The 17960-nt window shown below is 38.8% G+C and overlaps 1 protein-coding gene across 12 annotated transcripts in view; it reads left to right on the top strand.

The window, feature by feature from the left end:
- The window catches only part of PRUNE2 (prune homolog 2 with BCH domain), a 237136-nt gene that overhangs the window by 59988 nt on the left and 159188 nt on the right, over window positions 1-17960 (top strand). For all 12 annotated transcript variants that reach the window (XR_008996497.1, XM_057498559.1, XM_057498562.1 and 9 more), the window contains exons 5-6: window positions 4526-4678; window positions 7007-7101. Coding sequence is in view for 11 of the 12 variants with exons in the window: in XM_057498559.1 (XP_057354542.1) it covers window positions 4526-4678; window positions 7007-7101 (248 nt within the window). In the remaining variant the exon portion in view is untranslated. The remainder of the gene's footprint in view (window positions 1-4525; window positions 4679-7006; window positions 7102-17960) is intronic.

A 17960-nucleotide genomic window follows, 5' to 3' on the forward strand; every position in this document is an offset into this window, starting at 1 on the left:
TTTTTTTTTCCTACTGGTTCTTGTAGCTCCTGAGAAAAATGTATTAAAAATTCCCACTGTGACTGGGTATTTCTTCCTTCATCCAGTTTTGTCAATTTTTGATTTATATATTTAGAAGCTGTGTTATTAGCAAATAAAAGTTTAGAGTTATTACCTTCCTGAGAGTTGACCCCTTAATAATAAAGAAATATTAGCTTTAATTTCAAGTCATTCTTTTGTTTTATGTCTGCTTTGTCTGATATTAGAGTATTATATTGATGTTCCATTTTCTTCTGTCCCTTTACTGCCAATCTTTCAGCATCATTATACTGAAGATGTGCTGATGTAAAACAGCATATTGCAGTTGTAGTTAAGATTCACTCATTAATTTTTGTCTTTTAAATTAAGTATGTTTTCTCTTCATTTTGGTAAAAAACACATAACATTAAATTTATCATCTTCACCATTTTTAGAGAACCATTCAGTAGTGTTATGTATATTCACATTGCTGTGCAACAGATTTCTAGAACTTTTTCATCTTGCAATACTGACTGAAACTCTATTTCACTAAACAATAATTGTTTCTTTCACATGTAATGTAATTACATTTGGGTTTTAATATGTCATTTTGCAATTTGTTTTCTGTTGGTTTCACATTTTCCCCTTTTCCTCTCATTTTCTTACTGCTTTTATTCTAAAGTATTTTTGCTATTACATTCCCATTAGCTTGTTTGTTATGGATCCTTCCTAAAAAATTATTTTAGTAGTTGCAATAGACATTACAACATACAGTTAAAATCTCATATAAATTATTTTAACCACTATCGTGATAATCCAAGAACCTTAAAACAATTTATCTCTAGTCCCTTCTGCAGTTCGTTACCATTGAAATGTACTTAAATTACACATATATTTTAAACTCAATAAGATATTATAATGGTTTTATATAGTGAATATTGATTTATTCTTACCCACATATTTACATTCTCCAGTGTTCTTCTTTCCTTCCTGCATTTCTTTGCTTCCATCTATAATAGTTTTCCTCTGCCTTTATTATTTTTTTTTAGTGTGGGTCTTGTGAAAAATATTTCCAGTTTACTTTTCTGAAAATGACTTTATTTTGCCTTCATTTTTGTATGTTTTCACTCAGTATTGAATTATAGATTGGCAACTATTTTATATCAGAGCTCTGAAAATATAATTCCTTGTCTTCTGACTTGCATTGTTTTAGATGAGATCAGCTCTCACTCTTACTGTAGTTTTTTTGACAGTAATACATTTTTTCTTTGATTGATTTAAAAAATTTTCTGTCTGTAATTTTTAGCAGGTAGTGTAATGTTTTTCTTTGCATTTATCCTGATTTGGATTTAGAATTTATCATGAATGTTAGAGTAATATCTTTAGTTAATTTTGAAATATGATTGGTCATTGCCTTTCCAAACTTTTTTCAGTACCATTTCTCTCCTCTCCAAGGAGACCCCCTATTGCATATGATAGATCTTTTCTCCATGTCCCCTATGTCCCTTATGCTTATCTCTGTATTTTTCACACCATTTTCTTCCCATGCTTCAGTATGAATATTTTCTTCTGACATATTTTCCAATTTGCTAATCTTTTCCCCAGTGTGTCTAATCTGTTATTAAACACATTTTTGAGTTCTTAAATTTGGATTAAATTTGCTGTTTTAAAATTTCTTTTCACTATTTTATGTACAGATTCTAATACTCCACTATAATTATCTTGTTAAGTTTTAAAAATTTCCTATAGTTCTGATTCTATTTTTTTCCTCATGAGTTTTTTTCCTTTGGAGCTTCCAGTCATTTAGTTGTATTTCCTTTATGCCTGGTGATTTTCTATTGATTGCTGAATATCATATATGAAAAACGTAGAGATGATGAGGCTATGGATGATGAAATTCTTTTGCTCTAGAGAGGATTTACTTTTGCACCTAAAAGGAATTAGAAGAGTGTCAGATAAACTTTCTATTTTGTGTTTTAGCTCATTCGGATCAGAATTTCAGTCTTCCGGAAGACGAATCTATCTTTGCTTCACCCTTCTCCTATAGCAGAGGTCAACAAACTTACTGCATAGGGTCAGACAGTAAATACTGTAGGCTTTGCAGGCCTGCAATCTCTGTTGCTACTCAACCCTGTCATTATAGCACAAAGCAACCATGAATAATATGTAAATTAATGGGCGTGGTGTTCCAATAAAACTTTATATATAAAAAAACAGGCAGCAGATGAGATTTGCCTGCCCACCATAGTTTCCCAACCTCTGTCACCCCAAGATGTAGCTCTCCAGGTGTCTCCTCTCAAAACCTGAGTTATTTAACAAAGACTCTTTCTCTGTGTTGAGCCCTAAACTCCAATTTTTGTCTCACTACCTGGGTGAAACTCCCGTTAGATCCGATAACCTTCTTAGCTCATTGGCTTCAACTTAAGAATCAGCAAATACCCACAGGGGAAAAGCAGCATTAAATGTTGGGCTCACGTCTCTGCACTCTCTTTCTAGAAACTTATCTTCTAAGACAGTCACATGGGTAATACTCTGATACCTTCACAGATTTTTTTTTCCTCTTGTTTTTGGTACAAGTAATCTATCAGAGCCAGAATCAGAAGTTCTTTTTTTGAGTTCAGATTCACCATTGCCTTAACAAAGAGTAGAAAATAATCTTTATGTTTCGAATTCTGTCTGAAATTGTCAGACAGAAGGGTATATTCAGAATCCAGTTGGTTATTCCCCACCTTTGAAAGATAATTTGTTCTGAATCTGTCCATTCTCTGCATGCTGACTTCCCCTTCTTAGTTCTCCTCTGGAACAGCCTTCTAATCCTCTAATATGCCTGTCTAATTTGTTCTCTACATGGTAGCCAGAATGATTCTTATAAAACATAAATTTGAACATGTTACCTCTCCCTGCTTAACTCTAATATTTCCCCATTTCCCTTAGAATATAAAATACAAACAAAGATGGATTGTAAGTTTCTTTAATAAGTTGGCTCCCCTCTCTCTCTCCAACCTAGTTTTTCAACATTTCCCCCTAAAACTATGTTATCTAGTTCTAATTAACTGCTTCCATTCCTTGAATTGGCCAAATCCCCTCTACCATAGTGCCTTTGCACATGATCTGCCTGCGTCTCTTTTATCTCTTTTAAAATCTCCCTCTTATCTTGTCTGCCAGATTCAATACCCTGTATTATCCCAGTGACATTTCTTATCCTCCTTATATTGAAAATTTATGTGTTTACTTATTTGTAGTCCCTAAACTACCATGAGCTTCAAGGGGTAAGGTTATCTCTAGTTCAGCTTTAATCATTTATTAGCATCTAGTGCCTCACTGATAAGTGCTCAGTAGTTGTTTGCTGATGGAATGAAGGAATGAAACACTTGAAATATATTTACCATTATTTACTTTTCACTGTGATGCTTTCATTCATTATTCTCAATACAACCTTTTAAACTGGGAAAGCAGTATTACTTCTGTTTTTAAAATGAGCAAATGGAAACAGAGGCCAGATGCCTTGCTTGGGGCTTTTTAGAACACTTAATGGTGAGGGTAGATCTAATCTCTAGGCTCTGTAGATCTCAGGATGTCAAGATTGTGTACTATAGTTTTCCCCCACTCACTATTTCATTTCTACTCTTACATTCTCATCTCTCTCTTTCCTTTCCCTCCCCCTACGATTATAATTAAGGCCACATTGAAAGGTAGAGAGTTGCCTTGATCAATCAATAGGTTGGGGATTTTTAGAGTTTATAACTCATCATTAACAAAACTTACTTTTCCCCTTGATCCTTTTGTTAGTCTGAGCTCAGGATGCAAGGGAAGGGGATGACAGGTGGCAACTCCTCCCTCTCATGGTAAGAAATTCCAGGAGTTTGTGACAGGTTGACCATTCATATTGGCAAATTACTTCGTAAGCAAAGCCTGTGACTTATACCCAGTTTATGAATCCTTATAATTAGATATAGATAATAACTTCAAAATTGCCTGGAAGATGGGGAAGGGATTCCAGGTTCACCACTATGTCACATTCTTTTGCCTCTGACAGCAGGACTACACAGTCATTTAGCTGTTAAAAAGAGGGAGGTCCTATGTGAAATCAGAAATGCAATGAGTGGAACAGTCTTCTCTGTGGTCTCGTAAAGGAAAACATTAAACCATATTTAATGTTTTTAAATAGCTTACCATTAAATTCCATCCTGAAATCACTTAAAGCCAATGTATATCATTTTTCATGTGTTTTGTGTGGGGTGGAGAAAAGCTATCATTTTGTTCCTTCATCCATAAATTGTGTGCCATAGAATGTGCTGTAGTGAATTAAGCTGTAGAGGTTAAAATCTGGAGAACAATGAGACAGAGCAGACAGTATCTGAGGTATTTTCTAAAAACTGCCTCTTGAATGCTTCACTCTGGAGGCCCCTGGTCCAGGCAAGAAACTGGAAGAGAAGCCTGGATGGAGAGGCCAGAAAATGTTGATTTTCCTGGCCCCTGTGCTGGCTTGGTTGGAAAGTTTAAGGCGATTTCTATTCATGCTTTTTAGGTAGTATCCTTTTCAAGATGATGACCATGGAGTCCGAGAAGATGTCAGAGAAGCAGGAGGAAATTTTATCTCTCCTGGAAGAAAGATTTCCTAGCTTGCCTCCGAGAGAGGACATTATCAACATCCTGCGAGATACCCAATTCAATGCTCAGGGTGAGTGACTGTCCCTCAGCTCTGCCACAGCTCTCACATGGGGATACCAATGGTATGGGGTACTGCCAGGCCCCAGGATGTGTACCTGAGTGCACCTCCACTTTCTTCTCTATTGTTCATGCATATTGAAGATTTTCAGGCACGTAACATTGGCTTACCTGGCAGCAGGTGGCCTGTGCTGCAGCCTCTCCTCTGAGGCCTTCATGTCTGGTTGTGTGGTTAGTTCATGCATCTAATGTGCACCTTGTATGCATCATTGCTTGAAATCCCTGTGCTGAGAGGGTTCTATTTTGAGAATGCCGCAGTAACAGTGTAATGCACATGGGATTTCATAAATCAATTAATTTTAGAAAAAAGTAAAAGGGAAGACAACTAAGCAGATGAAATTGTTCACTGAAGCCCAGAAAGGTATCTTTGCTTTCCTGTCAACATGCACACACCTGGCAGGTGGCCAGGCCAGGACTTAAAAACCCAGACCATCCATCTTTAAAGTGCATGGATTTCTCCCTTAGTTCATAATCCCCAGGACAGAGCCCCAGACAAAGCAGTGTATCTGGCAGGTGATCCCAGGAGAGGAGACACTAAGGGGAGATGAGTACTTTACCAAGCAAGTTAGCTCAGCAGCAAAACAGGCCTTCACCCCACTGGGGAACTCTGGGAAAGAGAGTGTAAAATTGCACCTCTGTGTTATCCCACCCATGGGCATCATGGTGGTTTGGAATTTGTTCATCTGAAAACCCCAAGAGCTGATTGTTAAATTTCCAGGAATTTTGAGAGTTGGTTAATGTTGGCTTGGCAGCTTGAAACCAGCTATAGTGGAAGTATTGACACTACAGAAATTAACAGATGCTGCAAATCAGTTTTTGTTGCTGGTTGATAAACATCTGTCAGCATACCACTGGACTGCTGATTGCTGCTCAGTCCCAGGGGCTGCTAATTCCACCAGCATAGGCTCTGGTGGCCAGAGAGAGCCCTCGGGAAAAGAGATGCAGGTGCTGGTGGTTGAGTGGCATGCTGCATGCCTGCAGTGAAAGAGTGAGGAATGTGGATGGAGCACGGATGTGTCCATTGCACCGTTACATATACACATGTGTGTCAATGCACGCATACCTTTACATAGAGCTGCTCCGTGGCATGCATTTTCAAAACTACATCAAAATTTTAATGTCATGATATATTCTATACATCATTTTATGTGGCACTGTGATGGATTGTGGCTTTTCAATCTTCAAGTCAAGGAAGAATGTTAAGTAGGTGTCTGTTTCCCCAGACTACTGTGATTGACAGAGCGTCCTAAATTGGGAGGGCAAGTAGTTGTGCTGGTGTCTTAACACACATCTGGGAAGGATATACATACTTTGCCAGGCTTCATCATGGTTTGGCCTGATCAGATATAATAAACTAGGGTGAGAATTGAATGTCAAGCCAGACCCTTTCCTGTTTTTCAGTGATAGATTTTACTGAAGCACATTGGTCGACTGTCTAAAATTACACAGTTCTGGATCATTTAGCCATTTTGGATTAATCCTACTGTCCTTGAAGGAATCTAATAGCTCCTATTGTCAGGGCTCATTACAGGGCAACCAATTCAATTATGATAGTTTTGTGAATCACATTTATAAAGTGCATTTTGAATTAAATTTATACTTAAAAGCATAAGAGCTTACCTAAATATATCCTGAAAGAGAAATTTTTGCCTTGTTAGGTATTATTTGGCTAGTTTGCATGGCTATGCTGGCTTTTCTTCATTTGCTCACCTTCCCCCCATTCCATTCTCTGCCCTTGTCTGCTATGGGCCTCCAGAGGTTGACCTCTGACCTTTAATCTGAGCTACCCTGAAGATGACTGGCTTCTGGTTGGGTTTGGTCAATGGGAAGAGTTAGTAACCCATGGGACATGGGGGTCAAGGGAAGGAGACAAGAGAGGCTGTAGTATTTCTTCCCTGCTCCCTTCCTGATGTGTTGTTTCTGGCAGCCCCTCATCTATAGTTCCAGACCTCTTTCCTTCCCTTGTCCCTTGCTAGGCTCCAGATGCCTCACCATCTTTTATTAATTTCCTCAGTCCCACCTACCTCTTTGTAAGTGTCCTGACATTAAACAATCTTCTTTTGCATCATGAGAGTGAAGTTTATTTCCTACTGAGTTCCTAACTGATGCAAATACTGTCATGAATGTGATTTTTGCCTTAATATGTGTGTTTGTTATGGATAAAAGAGATATTAGAGAGGAAAACATTGAAGTTAACAGGGTGAGTTCTTTAATCCCTTGAGAATACCAAAAAAAAGCTCCCCCAAGTATAACATCTTGCTTTTCCCCCTGTCATCCACAGGTTTAAGTATTGAACAGACAATGCTGAAGGACCTAAAGGAACTGTCTGATGGAGAAGTAAAAGTGGCCATTAGTACTGTGAACACGACCCTTGAGGTAAGGGTGGGAATGCTGTTTCAGCATTTTACACAATTGCAGTCTGAGCAACCAGAATACAGTGTTAGTCTTCTGCTGTGAAGGTTTCTTTGTGATATATTTGGCTAGGAAGACAGATTATTATTTTGGGTGGAAAAATACTGTATTAAGTCAGTGAACAAGGCCAAACCTGGATTCCCAAGATGAGTGTCATTTCATTCATCTCAATAAACTCAAGACCTAAATCACAAACACTCACATAACGTGTGTGTGTATCCTGTTTAAGCAATGATTATATGTGTGGTTAGATTCACTTTCTTTTTTTTCTGTGCACCACCCTGCATTGTCCATAGAACATTTCTGAGAGAAAAAGTTGTCCTTTGGCCTTCATAAGCTATTTGGATGCATGTCATTTTGGTAATCAATGGTGACAACCCAATATTAATAAGATCCTCTTTCCGATCTGTTAAATGAATGGCTCAGAGTGAATGTTACTCTTGTCTTTGTGTGTTTCCTTGGTAAATTACCTTTTGTGCACTTTGGGGGTTTTCAATGACTTGTATGTTAATCTTAATTAACCTAACTAATATGAATAATATTTTATGGAGGCACATTTGTGCTATGCAGAAGTCTGCACATTTCCCTACTGTTATACTGCCTTGATCATGCTATCCGCCATTGATTGATGCTCTGAGCTCTCAAGTTAAGTTTATGGGATAAAAATTGCTGTATAGGGGATTTATCTTTTGGTTTTTAGAATTGTAGGTTACTCTTCTTTTTTTTTTTTCATGATGATGGTGACTATATCCAATATGTGTATTTCTAGGGAATAGCAGGCGTGCATAGGGGTATCCACACCTCAGAAAAACCCAAAAGCAAACCAGGTGCTTTTTCTGTGATTTCTTTGTAAAATTTATTCCCAGTTGATTGACATGGTCATTCAATTCATAGACCCAGGAATGCCAGGAGGCAGACTGTTGTCACTAAAGGTAATCACACTTGGTGGTTATGTAGTGCCTCCTAGTTTATAGAGCACCTGCTCATTGAATGTAGTTGGCAGATTGACTCAGCTGTTTCTGTGGACTTTCAAACTGATAAATGCTCCATATAATTAGATGTTGATGTGACTCAATACAAGAAACACATGCAATTTGGGATGTAGTAACTAGATAATCATCTACAATTAGAAATCTGCTTTGTGTCTTGAAATCCAAGGAAAACATGGATCTTGCAAGGGTCAGTAGCTCTGAGAATCATTTCTCCTAGTTCAAGCCTTAGGGTTTTCTTTCTCTTTCCCCCTCCCCATGTCTCCCTTCATTTAGTGGTGTCTTATTAGGTTTTAAATGCCTTAGATTAACATAGAGTATCTTGTAATTGCTTGGGAGCTGTCTGGAGCTAGCAAATTATTTTAAGGTTATTATTATTATAGACTTACCGTAGCTTTAATGTACCTTCATTTATATTATAGGGGTATACAAATGGCTTTGTAAGATACATTAAACTAAATGTACATCAAGCTGTATAAATGATAAAATGACCATCTTAATCTTTACAGCAATTTACAGAGAGGTCCAGTAATTAATCAGGCAGTTAAATACATCTCTGAAAGTGCTATAAGATCTTCTGGGAGGAGAGAGAAGGACATTTGAACTTATAAAGATGGTTATACAGATTAAACTCTTAATGAGCTGAATGAGAGCTTTTCACTTGTGCATAATGGGGATCTTAAAGATGACTGAGAAATGGAGAGGGAACTCCTTAGAAAGATTCTATATCTTTTTTGAAAGAGAAAATGCACATTGTTTGTTCAATATGTCAGTTGGAAAAAATCCCCAACTTAAGGGCAGAATTTGGTTTTCTCCATAGATCATCCTATGATAGAGTGGCATGTTCCCAATCCTTACATGTATTTAATTATATTTCAACATTCCTTTACCATTCTCAAGGACCTCACTTTTTAAAATAATGACAGAATCCCCACACTCTTATTTTGTGTGTTTTGGAACAGCTGTCTGATTGCCGTTTAAATCTAGATAGATTCTCAAAGAAATTAAATACATACTGTATCCTAACTTAAATATATACTCTATCTTCCATTAACTTTTAACTTGTTTCATATGTTTAATTATGGTTAGATAACATTTTTTTTTTTTGACAGACAATGGCTGCAGCCCCGATGTGGTGCAGCACCTTTATTTTTATTTATTTATTTTTTTTAAATAATTATTTTTTATTGAAGGGTAGTTGACGCACAGTATTACATTACATTAGTTTCAAGTGTACAACACAGTGGTAAAACATTTATATACATAATTCTAGGTTCCAGCTATCACCCTACCAGGCTGTTACAATATCTTGACTATTTTCCTTATGCTATACATTACATCCCGGTTACTTATTTATTTTACCATTGGAAGTCTGTCCTTTTTTTTTTTTTTTTTTGTGAGGGCATCTCTCATATTTATTGATCAAATGGTTGTTAACGACAATAAAATTCTGTATAGGGGAGTCAATGCTGAATGCACAATCATTAATCCACCCCAAGCCTAATTTTCGTCAGTCTCCAATCTTCTGAGGCATAACAAACAAGTTCTTACATGGAGAACAAATTCTTACATAGTGAATAAGTTACATAGTGAACAGTACAAGGGCAGTCATCACAGAAACTTTCGGTTTTGCTCATGCATTATGAACTCTAAACAGTCAGTTCAAATATGAATACTCATTTGGTTTTTATACTTGATTTATATGTGGATACCACATTTCTCTCTTTATTATTATTATTTTTAATAAAATGCTGAAGTGGTAGGTAGATACAAGATAAAGGTAGAAAACATAGTTTAGTGTTGTAAGAGAGCAAATGTAGATGATCAGGTGTGTGCCTGTAGACTATGTGTTAATCCAAGTTAGACCAGGGCAATAAAACATCCACGTATGCAGAAGATTTCTCTCAGAACGGGGGGGTGAGGTTCTAAGCCTCACCTCTGTTGATCCCCAATTTCTCACCTGATGGCCCCCCTGCGACTGTGCCTGTCTTAGGTTGTTCCTCCCTTGAGGAATCTTACCCGTCTCTGGCTAACCAGTCATCTTCCGGGGCCATACAGGGAAATGTGAAGTTGGTAAGTGAGAGGGAAGCCTTATTGTTTGAAAAGGTTAGCTTTTTACTTTTTTGCATATTTATGCCCTGTGGCTTCTATGCCCAGCATTTGTCTTGAGGTATCTTTACCACTTGGAAGAATTATGATACTCGGTAAATTTGATATGAGGCACGAATTCTATTTAAGGGTTGTAATTAGGAAGGAAGAAGAAAAGCTATAGAAGTAGCAGGCGGAAGAAAACATGGGAAGATTGATTATTTCTTTGACATATCTTCTTGTAGAGTAACTTCAGCATGTATAGGTTTTAAGCTACTACTTAAATTGCACACACACATTAACATAATAGGAGTATAGTTACATAACCAAAGCGTATCTGTAATTACCAGCTATCTCCAGTGAAACCAAGAAAACCAGTTAGGCACCTTAGGCATTTGTGAAAACTTATCTATGATATGGTGGATATTGTCCAACTGAACTTGAACAGTCTGAGAGAAATCAGACAAATTAAAACAACCCATTCCTGGGGAATGTTCACATGCCATATGTTCTTTTAACAGTAAATAGTCTGTAGTTGTAAGACTTTGGAGTGCTACAATTTGCACTTCTCCAAATTCTTGGTTGAGTTCCAACAGTATAGATCCAGTCAAATTTGTTGTTTTACTGTATGCACAGGTCAGCTTAGATATCTCCTTCCTCATTCCCATGGCAAGTCCAGGAACTGGTGGGATGAGTGCATCCACAGCTGTAGCAGTGCGTGGATCTTTGTTGGGGTTTTTTGATGATCATCTTCTGGCATGAGTCTTCCAGAGAGTGCAGATGTTGGAAGTTCTTTTTCATATCGTATCTTAGTTCATTTTCGGGGTAGCCCAATTAGGCTTTGATCCTCTGTATAAACACAAACAGACCCTTTGCCTACACTTTTATATGCCCTTTATACCCTTGTGTAGAACTCGTTGGAGGTTACCACACAGGAACTGAACTTTTTTTTTTTGCTTTGTTTTTGGTATCACTAATCTACACTTACATGACGAATATTATGTTTACTAGGCTCTCCCCTATACGAGGTCTCCCCTATAAACCCCTTTACAGTCACTGTCCATCAGCATAGCAAAATGTTGTAGAATCACTACTTGCCTTCTCTGTGTTGTATAGCCCTCCCTTTTCTCCTACCCCCCCATGCATGTTAATCTTAATACCCCGCTACTTCTCCTCCCCTTTATCCCTCCCTACCCACCCATCCTTCCCAGTCCCTTTCCCTTTGGTACCTGTTAGTCCATTCTTGAGTTCTGTGATTCTGCTGCTGTTTTGTTCCTTCAGTTTTTCCTTTGTTCTTATATTCCACAGATGAGTGAAATCATTTGGTATTTCTCTTTCTCTGCTTGGCTTGTTTCACTGAGCAAAATACCCTCCAGCTCCATCCATGTTGCTGCAAATGGTTGGATTTGCCCTTTTCTTATGGCTGAGTAGTATTCCATTGTGTATATGTACCACCTCTTCTTTATCCATTCATCTATCGATGGACATTAAGGTTGCTTCCAATTCTTGGCTATTGTAAATAGTGCTGCGATAAACAAAGGGGTGCACTGATCTTTCTCATACTTGATTGCTGCATTCTTAGGGTAAATTCCTAGGAGTGCAATTCCTGGGTCAAATGGTAAGTCTGTTTTGAGCATTTTGATGTACCTCCATACTGCTTTCCACAATGGTTGAACAAGTTTACATTCCCACCAGCAGTGTAGGAGGGTTCCCCTTTCTCCACAGCCTCGCCAACATTTGTTGTTGTTTGTCTTTTGGATGGCAGCCATCCTTACTGGTGTGAGGTGATACCTCATTGTAGTTTTAATTTGCATTTCTCTGATAATTAGCGATGTGGAGCATCTTTTCATGTGTCTGTTGGCCATCTGTATTTCTTTTTTGGAGAACTGTCTGTTCAGTTCCTCTGCCCATTTTTTAATTGGGTTATTTGTTTTTTGTTTGTTGAGGCATGTGAGCTCTTTATATATTCTGGACTTCAAGCCTTTATCGGATGTGTCATTTTCAAATATATTCTCCCATACTGTAGGGATCCTTCTTGTTCTATTGATGGTGTCTTTTGCTGTACAGAAGCTTTTCAGCTTAATATAGTCCCACTTACTCATTTTTGCTGTTGTTTTCCTTGCCCGGGGAGATATGTTCAAGAAGAGGTCACTCATGTTTATGTCTAAGAGGTTTGTGCCTATGTTTTCTTCCAAGAGTTTAATGGTTTCATGACTTACATTCAGGTCTTTGATCCATTTTGAGTTTACTTTTGTATATGGGGTTAGACAATGGTCCAGTTTCATTCTCCTACATGTAGCTGTCCAGTTTTGCCAGCACCACCTGTTGAAGAGACTATCATTTCGCCATTGTATGTCCATGGCTCCTTTATCAAATATTAATTGACCATATATGTCTGGGTTAATGTCTGGATTCTCTAGTCTGTTCCATTGGTCTGTGGCTCTGCTCTTGTACCAGTACCAAATTGTCTTGATTACTATGGCTTTATAGTAGAGCTTGAAGTTGGGGAGTGAGATCCCCCCTACTTTATTCTTCTTTCTCAGGATTGCTTTGGCTATTCGGGGTCTTTGGTGTTTCCATATGAATTTTTGAATTATTTGTTCCAGTTCATTCAAGAATGTTGCTGGTAGTTTCATAGGGATTGCATCAAATCTGTATATTGCTTTGGGCAGGATGGCCATTTTGACGATATTAATTCTTCCTAGCCATGAGCATGGGATGAGTTTCCATCTGTTAGTGTCCCCTTTAATTTCTCTTAAGAGTGACTTGTAATTTTCAGAGTATAAGTCTTTCACTTCCTTGGTTAGGTTTATTCCTAGGTATTTTATTTTTTTTGATGCAATTATGAATGGAGTTGTTTTCCTGATTTCTCTTTCTGTTGGTTCATTGTTAGTATATAGGAAAGCCACAGATTTCTGTGTATTCATTTTGTATCCTGCAACTTTGCTGAATTCAGTTATTAGTTCTAGTAGTTTTGGAGTGGATTCATTAGGATTTTTTATGTACGGTATCACATCTGCAAATAGTGACAGTTTGACTTCTTCCTTACCAATCTGGATGCCTTTTATTTCTTTGTGTTGTCTGATTGCCGTGGCTAGGACCTCCAGTACTATGTTAAATAACAGTGGAGAGAGTGGGCGTCCCTGTCTAGTTCCCGATCTCAGAGGAAATGCTTTCAGCTTCTCGCTGTTCAATATAATGTTGGCTGTGGGTTTATCATAGATGGCCTTTATTATGTTGAGGTACTTGCCCTCTATTCCCATTTTGCTGAGAGTTTTTATCATGAATGGATGTTGAACTTTGTCAAATGCTTTTTCAGCATCTATGGAGATGATCATGTGGTTTTTGTCTTTCTTTTTGTTGATGTGGTGGATGATGTTGATGGACTTTCGAATGTTTTACCATCCTTGCATCCCTGGGATGAATCCCACTTGGTCATGCTGTATGATCCTTTTGATGTATTTTTGAATTCGGTTTGCTAATATTTTGTTGAGTATTTTTGCATCTACGTTCATCAGGGATATTGGTCTGTAGTTTTCTTTTTTGGTGGGGTCTTTGCCTGGTTTTGGTATTAGGGTGATGTTAGTTTCATAGAATGAGTTTGGGAGTATCCCCTCCTCCTCTATTTTCTGGAAAACTGTAAGGAGAATGGGTATTATGTCTTCCCTGTATGTCTGATAAAATTCCGAGGTAAATCCATCTGGCCCGGGGGTTTTGTTCTTTGGTAGTTTTTGATTACCGCTTCAATTTCATTGCTGGTAATTGGTCTGTTTAGATTTTCTGTTTCTTCCTGGGTCAATCTTGGAAGGTTATATTTTTCTAGGAAGTTGTCCATTTCTCCTAGGTTTCCCAGCTTGTTAGCATGTAGGTTTTCATAGTATTCTCCAATAATTCTTTGTATTTCTGTGGGGTCCGTCGTGATTTTTCCTTTCTCGTTTCTGATACTGTTGATTTGTGTTGACTCTCTTTTCTTCTTAATAAGTCTGGCTAGAGGCTTATCTATTTTGTTTATTTTCTCGAAGAACCAGCTCTTGGTTTCATTGATTTTTGCTTTTGTTTTATTCTTCTCAATTTTATTTATTTCTTCTCTGATCTTTATTATGTCCCTCCTTCTGCTGACCTTAGGCCTCATCTGTTCTTCTTTTTCCAATTTTGATAATTGTGACATTAGACCATTCATTTGGGATTGCTCTTCCTTTTTTAAATATGCTTGGATTGCTATATACTTTCCTCTTAAGACTGCTTTTGCTGTGTCCCACAGAAGTTGGGGCTTAGTGTTGTTGTTGTCATTTGTTTCCATATATTGCTGGATCTCCATTTTGATTTGGTCATTGATCCACTGATTATTTAGGAGCGTGTTGTTAAGCCTCCATGTGTTTGTGAGCCTCTTTGCTTTCTTTGTACAGTTTTTTTCTAGTTTTATGCCTTTGTGGTCTGAAAAGTTGGTTGGTAGGATTTCAATCTTTTGGAATTTTCTGAGGCTCTTTTTGTGGCCTAGTATGTGGTCTATTCTGGAGAATGTTCCATGTGCACTTGAGAAGAATGTATATCCCTCTGCTTTTGGATGTAGAGTTCTATAGATGTCTATTAGGTCCATCTGCTCTACTGTGTTGTTCAGTGCTTCTGTGTCCTTACTTATTTTCTGCCCAGTGGATCTATCCTTTGGGGTGAGTGGTGTGTTGAAGTCTCCTAGAATGAATGCATTGCAGTCTATTTCCCCCTTTAGTTCTGTTAGTATTTGTTTCACATATGCTGGTGCTCCTGTGTTGGGTGCATATATATTTAGAATGGTTATATCCTCTTGTTTGACTGAGCCCTTTATCATTATGTAGTGTCCTTCTTTATCTCTTGTTACTTTCTTTGTTTTGAAGTCTATTTTGTCTGATATTAGTACTGCAACCCCTGCTTTCTTCTCACTGTTGTTTGCTTGAAATATGTTTTTCCATCCCTTGACTTTTAGTCTGTACATGTCTTTGGGTTTGAGGTGAGTTTCTTGTAAGCAGCATATAGATGGGTCTAGCTTTTTTATCCATTCTGTTACTCTGTTTCTTTTGATTGGTGCATTCAACCCATTAACATTTAGGGTGACTATTGAAAGATATGTACTTATTGCCATTGCAGGCTTTAACTTCATGGTTACCAAAGGTTCAAGGTTAGCCTCTTTAGTATCTTACTGCCTAACTTAGCTCGCTTATTGAGCTGTTATATACACTGTCTGGAGATTCTTTTCTTCTCTCCCTTCTTATTCCTCCTCCTCGATTCTTCATATGTTGGGTGTTTTGTGCTGTGCTCTTTCTAGGAGTGCTCCCATCTAGAGCAGTCCCTGTAAGATGTTCTGTAGAGGTGGTTTGTGGAAAGCAAATTCCCTCAGCTTTTGTTTGTCTGGGAATTGTTTAATCCCACCATCATATTTGAATGATAGTCGTGCTGGATACAGTATCCTTGGTTCAAGGCCCTTCTGTTTCATTGTATTAAATATATCATGCCATTCTCTTCTGGCCTGTAGGGTTTCTGTTGAGAAATCTGACGTTAGCCTGATGGGTTTCCCTTTATAGGTGACCTTTTTCTCTCTAGCTGCCTTTAACACTCTTTCCTTGTCCTTGATCTTTGCCATTTTAATTATTATGTGTCTTGGTGTTGCCCTTCTTGGATCCTTTCTGTTGGGGGTTCTGTGTATTTCCGTGGTCTGTTTGATTACTTCCTCCCCCAGTGTGGGGAAGTTTTCAGCAATTATTTCTTCTAAGATACTTTCCATCTCTTTTCCTCTCTCTTCTTCTTCTGGGACCCCTATAATACGGATATTGTTCCTTTTGGATTGGTCACACAGTTCTCTTAATATTGTTTCATTCCTGGAGATCCTTTTGTCTCTCTCTATGTAAGCTTCTATGCGTTCCTGTTCTCTGATTTCAATTCCATCAATGGCCTCTTGCATTCTATCCATTCTGCTTATAAACCCTTCCAGAGTTTGTTTCATTTCTGCAATCTCCTTTCTGGCATCTGTGATCTCCTTCCGGACTTCATCCCATTTCTCTTCCGTATTTCTCTGCATCTCTGTCAGCATGTTTATGATTCTTATTTTGAATTCTTTTTCAGGGAGACTGGTTAGGTCTGTCTCCTTCTCTGGTGTTGTCTCTGTGATCTTTGTCTGCCTGTAGCTTTGCCTTTTCATGGTGATAGGAATAGTTTGCAGAGCTGGGACGAGTGACAGCTGGAAGGACTTCCTTTCTTGTTGGTTTGTGGCCCTCCTCTCCTGGGAGAACAGCGACCTCTAGTGTCTTGTGCTGGGCAGCTGCGCGCAGACAGGGTTTCTCCTTCCTGCCCGGCTGCTATGGAGTTAATCTCCGCTGTTGCTGTGGGCGTGGCCTGGCTCGGGCAGCTACTCCAAGATGGTGGAGTCGCGTTGGAGCAGGAGCTGCTGGGAGGCTATTTATCTCCGTAAGGGGCCTCCCTGGTCCCTGCAGCCCAGGGGTTAGGGTGCCCAGAGATCCCCGGACTCCCTACCTCTGGATTAAGTGACCTGCCCTGCCCCTTTAAGACTTCCAAAAAGCACCCGCCAAAACAATACAACGACCACCAAAAAAAAAAAAAAAGAAAAAAAATTTTTTTTAATTAAAAAAAAAGTTTTTAATTAAGAAAAAAATAAAAAGGTGGTTGTTCGTTTTTCTTTATTCTCCGGTGCCAGCCTCAGGCCTCTGCTCACCGGTCTTTCTGCCCTGTTTCCCTAGTATTGGGGTCCCTATCCCTTTAAGACTTCCAAAAAGCGCTCGCCAAAACAAAACAGCAAAAAATCAAAAAAAAATGGTCGCGTGCTTTTCTTATGTCCTCTGGCGCCCAGCCTCCAGTGCCCGCTCACTGTTCTTGCTGCCCTCTTTTCCTAGTATCCAGGGCCCTGCACTCTGACCCGGATGGCTGGGGCTGGGTGTTCAGCAGTCCTGGGCTCCGTCTCCCTCCCGCTCTGCCTGCTCTTCTCCCGCCAGGAGCTGGGGGGAGGGGCGCTCGGCTCCCGCGGGGCCGGGGCTTGTATCTTACCCCCTTCGCGAGGCGCTGGGTTCTCTCAGGTGCGGATGTGGTCTGGATATTGTCCTGTGTCCTCTGGTCTTTATTCTAGGAAGGGTTGTCTTTGTTATATTTTCATAGATATATGTGGTTTTGGGAGGAGATTTCCGCTGCTCTACTCACGCCGCCATCTTCCGCCCCTCCTCTAGATAACATTTTAAGTTAACTGAGGGTAATGATGATATCTGACTTCTCTCACCTTTTAATTTCCTGGCACAGTGTGGGGCACACAGATGATTGGTTAATACAAATACTTACTACATATTGGTGTCTGCAGTATGTCCCTTTGGTATCTGACTTTTATTTCCTTTGAATTTAAATAAACATCTCAGAATGTAAAGCCACCAGCTGTTCATCCAGGGCAACCTATTTTGTTCCTTCTCAATCAGTTTCTTCCAGATAACTATGGCTGAAGGCTGAGATCAGATACATGAAATATGGCCCACATATTTATAGACAGTACTGCTTATCCAGCTGTCCCCAAATGGATTGGGTGGTTTTGCAAAATAGTTGTTGTCACTGGAAGAAATCAGCTGGAGGTTCTGTGGCATGTCAGGGAAAGAGGATTCCTTACATTTTCAAAGATCCTTTGCAATGCTGCAATTCTACAGTTGTATGTGTTATGGCCTTTATTTGCCTGATGACCTAATTAATTTTCTTGGGTGGAAATATTGAGAAAATTAAAAGAAT

This window comes from Manis pentadactyla, chromosome 3, assembly GCF_030020395.1.
Source record: "Manis pentadactyla isolate mManPen7 chromosome 3, mManPen7.hap1, whole genome shotgun sequence".
Classification (NCBI taxonomy): Eukaryota; Metazoa; Chordata; class Mammalia; order Pholidota; family Manidae; genus Manis; species Manis pentadactyla.